General features: G+C 34.2%; 1 protein-coding gene across 3 annotated transcripts in view; it reads left to right on the forward strand.

Annotated features, from left to right (window-relative positions):
- The window catches only part of LOC134269465 (uncharacterized), a 51,974-nt gene that overhangs the window by 4,209 nt on the left and 35,428 nt on the right, over positions 1–12,337 (forward strand). For 2 of the 3 annotated variants that reach the window (XM_062751664.1, XM_062751663.1), the window contains exons 2-7: positions 2,206–2,433; positions 5,531–5,661; positions 7,614–7,740; positions 8,372–8,452; positions 10,753–10,797; positions 11,577–11,672. In XM_062751664.1, the coding sequence (XP_062607648.1) occupies positions 2,308–2,433; positions 5,531–5,661; positions 7,614–7,740; positions 8,372–8,452; positions 10,753–10,797; positions 11,577–11,672 (606 nt within the window). In that variant the 5' untranslated portion in view covers positions 2,206–2,307. Of the gene's footprint in view, positions 1–2,205; positions 2,434–5,530; positions 5,662–7,613; positions 7,741–8,371; positions 8,453–9,617; positions 9,671–10,752; positions 10,798–11,576; positions 11,673–12,337 lie in introns of those variants that run through there. The other variant, XM_062751665.1, reaches the window with a different exon arrangement.

Raw genomic sequence — 12,337 nt, forward strand, 5'->3', positions numbered from 1 at the left:
TAATGAAAGGTCATCTCACAAGGATTACATATATGAAGTATGAAAGCCCTATCCCTTACCGTTCAAAAGTTATGGCCAAGGTTAAAGTTTTTTCATAAGTACATAAATCTCCAAGGTCAAGGTCAAAAGGTCAACGTTATTGGTATCCAATGAAAGGTCTTGCTACAAACAAGACATATGTGAAATATGAAAGTCCTGGTACAGGTCTACCATTCAAAAGTTATGGCCAAAGTAAAAGTTCGGAATTTTTGTGTAAAAGTGGGTGAAACTCCAAGGTCAAGGTCACCTACCATTCAAAAGTTATGGCCAAAGTAAAAGTTCGGAATTTTTGTGTAAAAGTGGGTGAAACTCCAAGGTCAAGGTCAAAAGGTCAAATTTGGTGGTACCCAAAGAAAGGTCTTGTCACAAGAAATATACATGTGAAATATGAAAGTCATAGCTCCACTAAATCAAAAGTTATGGGCAAGGTTAAAGTTTTTGTGACGGACGGACAGACTGACGGACAGACAGACGGAGAGAAGGACAGACGGACAGACGAATGAGATTTAATGTCGGACAGACGAATGAGATTTAATGTCCCCTCGCTTTCGCGAAAGCGGGGGACAAAAATGTTGTTTTATTAATTACTACAGTAAAACTCATTAGGGCCCCGCAAGGATTTGCGGGTGCCCTATAGTAATCACTCTGTCCGTCCGTCTGTCCGTCTGTCTGTCTAGCTGTCTGTCCGTCTGTCACTCTTCCGTCCACAAATTTTCTAATTTTTTCTAATAACTTTTTTTATGGTTGCCCAATCAAGTTCAAATTTGGTATGGTAGTTCAGTAGGCAGAAATACATATTTTGATGCTAAGTTTGGTTCTCTATCTCTTCTGGTTTGGAGCTGGGGTGGTGGGGTAGATTCCTTAACTATGCATAAGAATGAACGGGCAACTTTTTTTATGGTTGCCCAATCAAGTACAAATTTGGTACTGTAGTTCAGTAGGCAGAAATACATATTTTGATGCTAAGTTTGATTCTCTGTGTCCCCTGGTTTGGAGCTGGGGTGGTGGGGTAGATTCCTTAACTTTATATAAGAATTGCATTGGCAAAGAGAGATAACTGCTGAAGATGTTCCCATTGTAAACTGAATGCTGCTAGGAGTCCATTGGGATTAATTAGCTTTCCTCCTGAAGAAAATCCAGAGAATTATCTTTATCTGTCACATTGAGATTAATTACCACCTCTGTCTGCAAATGAAGTTTATTTTGAAGTTAAATCAATTTGGAATGCTATGAACACTCTGAAATGTGGATTTAAATATAAATTTTTATTATATATTTTTGTTTGATAGTTATGATTTCATTGAATTCTAAAAAAAAAAAAAGAAATAGATTAAAGAAGATTTTTTGATTTACTTTTTTTCACTTTTTTCACTTTTTTCAATCTTTTTTTTTAATACATTAATTCAAGAATATCATTAATTTTTAATGTAGTTGTATAAAAACCCCATTCTATCATTAATACTGCAAAAGTTCTTATTGTAAATTTAGAAGAAAATGATGAGAGAGGTACAATTAATCCCTTGGGATTAATTTTCTAGCCTGCTGCAGAAAATTTAGTAGGCTTTTCTTTATCTGTCACTTTAAGATTAATGAAAACCTTTGTCTGCAACTGCTGTTTGTTTGAAGTTAAGGTCAAGCTTTCATGATATTTGCATTCATTGAAGGCTGGCATTTTATATAACACAAGCTTCATAATTCTTTAAATATACATTCAATATTAAGTTGTTCTTTACTGCCTAATGTAAATACAAGGATATTATTTTCAGGTTTTCGAATATTCAGAAATTATCTTGAAATTTTAAGAATACAGTTGCTGTTGCTTATTCTTCGTACATTTATTAATCATTCTGTAAGCTGCACCCTTTTAATTCTACCCCATGGCGGGGCCCTTGCTGACTGGTCAGTTTTCTAGTTTATTATGAACATGGACATCTACGAATATATACTGAAATAACAAATGCAGCCAGTTAAACAAGAGGATTATAATTATTGTGATTCTTTAATGCAAAAAGATCAATTTGGTCATACCTTCAGAGGCAAGTCGATATTTAATAGATAAACTTGATATTTTTTTGATCGTCTTTCACCATCCTAAAAAAAAAAGGTTCGTTTCATTGCGTAAAATTCAATTTTCATGATTAACAAACTTTTTTCTTCTTTTTATAGCTGTTGAGGAGCCAGATATTAGATTCACAGCTTAAGACTCATCCTGCGTGTGTGACATACGGTTTTACGGACACATTGTCAGTGTGCGCGTGTGACAGCACAATGCCAGCATTAGAGGGCTTGACACCAGGACTGCCCCACCCCCAGGGCCTGTATGATCCCACCCTGGAGAGAGATGCCTGTGGCGTGGGGTTTGTGGTCAATATTGACGGCTCTAAATCCCACAAGGTCAGTAGATAGATGTACATATTGTAAATTCTCCACTATAACAGTCATAAGAATTGTAATAAAGTGAACTAGGATACAATAATATAGGATTGATCAATAAACCGTCGATCACAATTAATTCATCTGCCGGCGTCACAGAATCAAAAATTAATTCGCAGACATCTAAGCCCAGACTGATAGGGTGCGAGATTGTGTGTTGAGTATATAATTATAATGCACAAAGTCCATCTCTATAGATTTTTCTCCATTCTGTGATAACAAAATTGTGTGTGTAGACTAAATAAAAGAAACCTTGCCACGGGAAAATTGGAATAATGTAGAGAAATTGATTTGGACATTGTTTGGCTCTGTAATACACTAAAGGCAGAAATGGAATCCCTAGAGGCATAAAGAATTGATTTTGGTTTTGGAGAGGGAAGGGGGTGTAAATGTGTCTGGTGATAGACCAAATAAAGCATCGTATATGTTATAAAGCAAAAATAAAGAAAGAAGTGATTTAATTTGTATGTGATTTAGAGGAAGAATTACAAGATGGAGAGGCAGAATGTCTGACTTCAGCAACAGATGAAGTATCAGATAGTACTTTGTATGTATAGGCCAGGGGAGGCAGGAGAAACCGGGGGGGGGGGGGGGGGCTTTATGTGAAATATTATTACTTGTAAAAGGAAAGACTAATATTAACAGTCCAGTCCAATACGAAAATTTGTAATATTACGGAAAAACATAAGAGTACGAAAAAGTGTAATATCATAAATTATCGTAATATAAAACTTATTTACAATTTTTCGTAATGTACTTAAATTACGAATATGCGTAATATAGCAGATTGTAAGAGACTATATTACGAGTTTTCGTAATCCAAGACAAATTCAAGCATTGCAAGAAATTGAGTGGTGGGCAGCAAAGTATGACGTCAGTAATATATCAGATTCCACAGCTACTGATAGCACGCGGTCAGTTTGGTCAGTTACGCCTATCAGAAAGCATGGAAATTCAAGAAGAAAGTACTGCCAGCGATGGTTGAGTGGACAATTTCTTTTATTATTCTTTTATAGGAATTTTCCCAAGGATAAGACCAATTTTCCAGTAAATTTCAATATTCGCTTAAGCATGTCACATTGGTCTATATCACCCGAACTCCCTACTTTTCTTGCGAAGTCTACCCTAAAAATCACACCCTCGTCTCATAATTCAAATGTTCGTGCAATTCTTATTGAAACACACAGAATTCAAATCTCAGTAAGAGTCGTACAAGTTATCGCCCGTGACATCTCGTATTAAACGTCATACTTTGCTACCCCCACTTAATTTCTTGCAATGCTTGAATTTGTCTTGGATTACGAAAACTCGTAATATAGTCTCTTACATCTGCTATATTACGCGTATTCGTAATTTAACTACATTACGAAAAATTGTAATATAAGTTTTATATTACGATAACTTGTAATATTACGCTTTCTCGTAATCTTACGTTTTTCGTAATATTACGAATTTTTATATTGGACTGGACTGATTAAGACAGAAAGAATAGCATCTGGTTTCTGCAAAGTTTCAAGTAGGGCTGGGACGATACTGAACTTAGCTGATCAGATACATATCACGATACCTTAGGCCATATGAAATTGAAATCTTGGTTCTCAGGCCCGCGCGCATCCGTTTTGAGGTAGCCTCATTGCCGATTTTATTGTATTTTTGATAAAATAAAAAGTTGGTAATGCGGAAACCAATCCGGGAAAAAAAATTCCGACCTCATTTGTTTCGTAGTTTAGTATTCAAATATCACTTCCGGTAGCCATCTACAATGAGATTTTGGCTACTTCGTTTGAAGATACATTCAAGGACATTACCTACGATGTTTACACGCTGTTAAGCAATGGATAAAGCAGAAACTTTGACCAGAAATGGAAAGTATATCGGTGATTTAAAAAATTATCTTTATGTTAAAGAAAATTCGGAATTTAAAATTAAAAAATATACCTCCCTCATCTACTTTAATGCCAATAAAATGAAAAATAAAATGCCGCCCTCCAGCATCTGTTTTGGAGAAAATTGGCCTGAGAACCAGGGAATTAAATTTAGATAGCCTTAGGTGCGATACAATACATATCATAATACATTTAAGACCAAATAAAACTAGATAATTTTTTTTAGAAAAATTAATTTGGAATATAACAGTGTATGAAAATAAACGATTTCAACAAATGAACTATGAATTCAAGTTACTATTGCCATTGGATTTTGTTAATTTAACATGATCTGGCATGTCTGACGCCATTTTGACGCTTATAATTTGAAATCTCTTTGTTTAAACGTCTTGATGATAAAGACTAAAGGACTAAAAATTTCGAATTCTAAAGCCTGGAAATTTTTGGAAATTAAAAAAAAGTGCGGTCAGGTATTGTGATACTAAATTAGATGAATCGATTCGTAGATGGTCAAAGTGAATATTGTGATGCATCGGTGCACAGGTGGATCGTCCCATTACTAGTTTCAAGAGAATGACATGAACATTTGCTAAAGTGGCTTGTTGCTATCGTTTCTCTTCCATTTGTTCACTCCCAAAATTGCAAGAAGAAATTTTCGAAAATGTCAACATCTACTTCAGACCATTTGTCACAAATGATCTTTCATGATTATTAAAGAGAAATTGAATCCAGAAGTAAAGGTTTCCCTTCTAGGTCTGAGACTGGGAAAAAAATCCAAAACAATCTTTTGCTCAACATGCTCAAGAACAGTATTGCAAAACAGCGACAAATTTCATGAATTAAAGTGAGCATATTCATGTACTGTGTGTATTAAAATAATTTTTTTTTCAAACCATTGCCGTTGGGAATAAGTTACGGGTCACAAATGGATATAAGCCATGAAAATCCCCATGAGAATATGTTAAGTTCATTGTATGCTTTTGCATTCATTCCTTCATGTATTTAATATAATACATAATATTATTTACTGTGTGATTCTCAGACAATGTATTAATTGTTGACAGGTTTTGCACAATTCTCAGACAATGTATTGTTGACAGGTTTTGCATGATTCTCAGACAATGTTTTGTAGACAGGTTTTGTGTTATTCTCAGACGATTTTTTGTTGACAGGTTTTACGTGATTCTCAGACAATGTTGGAGCGCATGGAACACCGCGGGGCGTGTGGATGTGACAATGACTCAGGGGACGGTGCGGGGGTTCTAACCGGAATCCCGCACAAACTCTACGCCAGAATCATGAAGTAAGGTTAATTATTGTACATCCCGCACAAACTCTACACAAGAATCGTGAATCATAATTCTACATAAATTTTTTTTTTTTGAGAGCTTTAATTTCCTATAACTACTGTAGATCACTAAATTTTCTTGACACCTTCAGGGATCACTCTGGATTTTAATGTTGATGGGCCAATGGCCCATCACCATTAAAATCCATGGGTCATCCGCCGGGGGTATGGGGGCCGAGTTAGGCCCCCATTGGCGTCCAGAGGGGCGAAGCCCCCCAGGAAAAAATTGATATTTCATGCTATTTTGTGATGAATTTCAAGTAAATTTGATGGGTCTTTGAGGGTTTTTAAATGCCATTTCTGACACAATCAATTTCAGTTTTTTAAAATAAAATGAATAATATTATAAATATAAAAGAAAGTTTTTTTCTTTAAATTTCATCTCAGTACTGAAAAATGTCATATTGGAGAATTGTTTTAGACTTGAGTTCATACAATAGAGTATTAAAATAATTGATAAACAGAATACCTAAGTTAATTCCTCGCCCCTTTGATTTTATTGATTTAGTTCTCGAAAGTTGTTGAAGAGCTAAACTATAAAGGATGCAAACTTACATGCACATTTCTCTACTGAATAGACCTGGGGCAGTTGCAGATTAAATTTGGTTCAAATGGTAGGGACTGGTTTTGTATGCAAAGAACTCGGAGCAAAAAACTTAAATGAGAAACTTTTAATTTGTTTGGAAAACATTTTAGTCCCATCTGATCAAATTCCAACCACGGGTGCAAAGTTAGCCACTTGGACTGGAAATGACGAACATCGTTGCCGTTGACATCAGGAGTCAACGTCTTGGACTGTTCTTCTTAATCAGAGACCTCTGCCGAGTCTGGGAATGAAAAAGTTTCTGTCGTTTTATTTGTAAAACAAACGAAAGCTTTCGTTGTTTTGGGTCATTTGGCCCAATACCAATCTTCGCTTTGGAGGCATTTCGGGCAAGTGTCTGGATACGCGATGAGTAACTTGTCCCTTTTTTTTTTACGAAATAAATAATCAAAGTTTTAAGAAATATTAGAACATATTACATAGTGGAGTATGACTTTCAAGTGTTCATTATTTAAATCATTACATATAATTTTAATAAACATAATTGACTCAGTATTCGGTAAAAAAAATTCTAGTAGCGTACGTAATCTAAACGAAGGAAATATTCCAAGTACGATTCCGACATACGCGGCTACAAAGAGTCTGATTGAACGAGTAACAGTATGCTCAGATACGTCATGAATACAATCGGTCAGCTTGAAAACGGTCCTAAAATGCACCAATATAAGAGTTTCGACCACAATTTTGCATCTTATAGCGCCATATCTGCAAGACATGCGCCAGACTGACCCCTTTCTAATTTTCTAGTGCGCCATTTACAAATATTGAGCGATAATGGCGCAAAGGCGCAGCCCAAAGTGATCCCTGCACCTTATTTTCGCAAGATTGTCATTTACTCTTTATTAGCGAGACATAATTTTCACAAATTGTTGTTACTTCTCAATAAAATCTTATGGTATACTATTTTACGTGAGAATGAAATTTTAGCGACCTCATTGTCTCACATAATTACGTGAAAATAAAGTTCTCAGGAATAAAAAGTGATTTACAGTATGCAAGATGGTCCGCTATCAAAATTTTCATTTTGTGTATATTTTCGCATAATATATATGATATGTGTACCAGAAAAAACAATAATCTTATAAATTTTGTAATGTGCTTATAATATTTATACAAAGTATATTTAATTCAGGAAAATAATTTAAAATATTTTGTGATCTCCTACTCAGATCAGTTGCATTGAAGCTGAAAAATAGATCATAATAATGAACAAAAATTGTAGGAAAAACAGTTGTCCGACTTTTATTGGCATGTAAGGCAGAACTCGGCTAGACATACATGTATGTCATCTTTATTTTTGTAGGGAAGAGCAGGGGTTTGACCTTCCAGAGCCCGGAAAATATGCCACGGGTCTGTTATTTGTGGACAGAAACCAGATTGAGGAGGTCAAGGTCATGTTTACAAAGATAGCAGAGGACTTCCAACTCAAGGTAGGGCATTACGACATCAGACCTGTATACTCTTATGATTTGCCATATTTCATACGGATTTTGATTGATTGATCGTAATATTGTTTAACGTCCCCCACAAGAATTTTTCACTCTTAAATTATGGAGACGTCACCACTTGCAGGTGGAGAGCTGCAAATTTTGTCTTAATATACTCGGCACTCAGGGCCATTGAGCAGGGAGGGATCTTTTTTGTGCCAGCACCTACTGCGATACGGGATCTCGGTCTCTAGAGCATTCAAATTTTAAGGCGAAAAAATTGAATAGGGCTCTTTGAAGTTATGATAATACGGAAATCGGATATCAGTTTGTTTGGATTTAAGCAGTTATTGTTATGAGTTTGAGGCTTTTTAATTACTAAAACAGGTCAAGATTTCAAACACTTGAGTGATATTATGTTGCCTGAAAGCTGTGGTTTAGAAAATGACGGAAATGGTAAACAGAAATTTTTACCATTCTCCATTTCTCTAGTAAATTCAATGGCAAGTGAAATCTAACTGGCAAATGTGGAAATCAATTCCGGAAAACAAAGTTTACAAATCAAAGGTACACACATTTATAATATAAACTCAAAGTCAACACAGAATTGACCTCGGATTTATGTTTTCTGCAGGTACTAGCCTGGAGGAACGTACCTGTAGACAGCACTCAAATTGGACGGGTTGCCATGACAACAGAACCAGCCATCATACAGGTAAATCTATTGGTTCCAGGGGGAGGGGCTAACATCTATCAGTTTTATATTTGATTGCATTATAAATCAACAAAAACATCTGTTTTCTCCGATTTTGTTAGGCATTGAGATCAGTTATGGAAGTTAAATAACGGCATAGACCTGTACACAACAAGATGTCCTCCAAAGGAAGTCAAATTTGATTGGTCCATGTAAAGGTTACATTTGCTTTCAAGAGCTCCAGCTTTTCTCTTTTCTACAGTGTTGACATGGCTCATTCTGACTCTGTACTGCACCATCTTCTGTTATAAAAATGATACCAAGATTTAAGGATAACTTTGTCACAGATATGATAAGGCTTCATCTGATCTAAAAGACTCAGCCTTTTTGTCTACTGTGTTGATTAATGCAACACATATTAATGGAAACTTTGTTTTTTAACAAACTTGGTTTTTAAGTTCACTTTGATCTTGTCTAGTTATTCATAAACTCCAGTATTAAATATATTCACCGCGTTGGAACACAAACTTGTTTTTTAATTAGTTAAATTTGTACTCATACAATATCCTAGAGATAAAATATCACATTCATATCACATTTCATTACCACAGAGAGAGGAGGTACTTTTTCTGTGACAGTGTTGGGAAGATGTTGCCTTGATCAGTACTTTCGGTACTTTGATTTTTTTTACTGTATTGCTGAATCAGCTGAAGATGTCTAGCTTCACATGCAGACTCCTAGAATTAAGTACATGATCCATGACTACTGTAGTGATGGCTAAGATTAGCTGGGCTCTTACAGAAAAAAAAACAAGTCATAATGTAAAAATGTGTAATTAAATGTATAATGACATAATGAGAATGTCTCTGTGTGTAGGTCTATGCTGCAAAAAAACATTACTGCTTCATTTAGTCAGAATTTCCTATTTCCTTTACAAAACATACATGTAGCTAGCATGAATTTGATCACAGAAAATAAGCTACCCATTGATTTTATATTGTACAAAGTAATAGCTTCATACACATCTGAGAAATCCACTTTGTTTAGTTTATCACGTGAAAATGTTACACATTGTTTTTGCTTTTTAATTACTTTATATCCCACAATTGAATAGAAAAATGTGCCGTATAGTAGTTAATACTGCGGCAAAGTTCATGACATGCTTTAACCAATGTTTATATTCTAGGCCAAAGAAATATTGTTCCCATAATGCCTCATTCAAAATGGTTTTCTGCCCAGGTAATTCTTAAGTTACAAGGACAAAATATGTCAATGTGTGGGGCCAGCTCTCGCAATGGCTGGTTCACATATCCTGTTTTTCCAGGGTTGTCTCCCTTGATGAGGTCGGCAGGGTTGATAGCGGGCCCGAGAATTGAGCCCTAGACCGGCTTCAATTCGATCGGTCGCCAGCTAGGTTGGTTGGTGCAGCATCTGTTCTTATTGTTCTTAAGAGTGTATACCACAATGCAACACTGACAGGAAATGACATCATGGTATTATTATAAAGCACTCTTTTGAATGAAAAAAATGCTAGGGTTTTTAATGGAGTTTGTTTTCTTCAAATTATAAAGTAACTTGTAATTACTTCATTTGCCATATGTTTTCTCGTAATGGTTAAAACTGCATGGAAAAATTGAGAAAAAAGAGGTACATTTCTGAAAACAATTTCTGACTTTCTGGATGATTAAACATGCTTAAGATTAGACTAGACTAGACTAGTCTAAAATGAGGGCAAGTTGGAGGGGGGCAGGAAATGATCTATATATCAAAGAAACAAATTAATTAAAAGAATTCTTAGAAATATTCTTTACAAAATATTTTATTTTAGATTTATAAAAATAAAGAGATCGAATGTATTTTGATCGATAAATAATTCTGTGAATTATAGGCAGCTTGCTAAGTTTTAGTTTGTATTGTAAGTAGGAAGGTAGAAAGGTCAGTGAGGTATTGTGGTATATATCTCTAATGCAGAATATTTAATTTCATGATACACAGATATCTGTAATTGTGATGTCTTTCATAGTAACTTAATAATGTAAATAAGAGATGTGTTGTACGTACTAAACTTTGTCAGATTTTTATTTGACATGTATAACTGACTCTTATAATCAATTGTAAATTTGGTTTTGGAATTTTTATAAACATGTAAATTAAACTGTTTTGTGATTTTATTTAATGAATGTTAACTTACATGAGTCTGAAAGTTACAGTTTGTATTTTGTGCGTGATGTATAACGATCATGTAGCTCCTCTGTATTGCTCTATAGTCTTTGTCTGGTTCTCTGGGAATGGATTGATAATGAGGCTCTTTTTATTTATAGGTCTTTGTGACAGGAAATGGTGACAAAGAGCAATTTCAACGCGAGGTAAGAAAAATATCTGTAGGAATTACGATTTGGAATATAGTTTTATTAATTGCCATAATCCAAGTACCTTTTCTTTTGCCTTTGAACACGAGACTTGTGAATAATCAACAAAGATCATAATAAGAGAAATATTAAAATAAACAGTATTACAATAAGACAGTTATTACAATAAAGAACTTGTGAATAATCAACAAAGATCATAATAAGAGAAATATTTGAATAAACAGTAGTACAATAAGACAGTTATTACAATAAAGAACTTGTAAATAATCAACAAAGATCATAATAAGAGAAACCTTAAACAGTATTTCAAAAACTAAAGACAGTTATTACCATTAAGAGCACATTTGATGCAGCTCTTCATGTATAAGAAAACGGTGGGACAAGCATATTTTTTGGTAGGACAAGTAGTTTTACGATAGTAACCTGTCCGAGGGCAAGTACTGAAAAATTCTATTTGTCTACCCCTGGTTATTACAATAAAGAACTTGTAAATAATCAACAAAGATCATAATAAGAGAAACCTTACAGTATTTAATTTTATTGGTAAATAAAATAATAATTTTATTTTAATAAAACTGATATAAAAGATTATAGAGCCATAAATTAAATAGTAATACATTAAATGTCATCATAAGAGAGTGTTATTTCAGTATCTAGTTTCTTCAAGAAAAACCGTAATGTATGTAAGAGAAATAATTATAGTGAAAGTAACACTTCATTATTTTTTAATTCAGAGATGAAAAAACTGATTTTATTTGACATTTTCTGGTTTCTAGGTCTACCTGTTGAGAAAATTCAGTTCTCATCACATCCCTAAGCAGAATCTACGCTTTTACATCTGTACTCTGTCTACAGAAACCATTGTATACAAGGTCTGTATCAGTCTCTCATTTTCACATCTATACAGTAAATCTCAGTTATATGGAAGTCACTAGCACCTATGTAATTACTTTGCTATATCTGTAATTTGTTATATCCCTATAGGAATTCGTTTAATTTTTATATTGCTAGGGATCCCAGATAACTGCGCTATATCTGTGAATTTGCAATATCAGTGTTCGTACTATACGAGTTTTGCTGGACTTGATGACTTTACCTGCATGTATTTATAGGAGATCACCTCACATACAAAATTGTTTCAATTTGAAATTTTCACAATTATTCTATAATATGTTATTGTACTTTTTACTTGTTTTAAAGGGAAATGCATGGAAACAAGAAAAAAATTGTTAAAATTTTCTGAGAGAGTGAGAGAGGCAAAAACAGAATTTGGTAAATTGAACTAGTTAACACTTATTGCATGACTTGAATAAAACAATATGGTTGAGGGCCATCAGGGCTTAATAAGCCTGGTATCCAGGTCTTGTAGAGGCACCCTATCCAAAATTTTAAAACTCACTTTCTCAAAATTCTGGTAAAATTCATATGATATGCAGACTGAATTTTTATGCTCTCTTTATATTAAATAACAGATTTGGATGATTGATAAAGATGTAAAATTTTTAAAGAGAATAAACCTTCAATGTAACTCTTTATT

Source organism: Saccostrea cucullata, unplaced genomic scaffold (genome assembly GCF_032062105.1).
Source record: "Saccostrea cucullata isolate Sc308-1 unplaced genomic scaffold, CSIRO_AGI_Scuc_v1 ctg1464, whole genome shotgun sequence".
Taxonomy (NCBI): domain Eukaryota; kingdom Metazoa; phylum Mollusca; class Bivalvia; order Ostreida; family Ostreidae; genus Saccostrea; species Saccostrea cuccullata.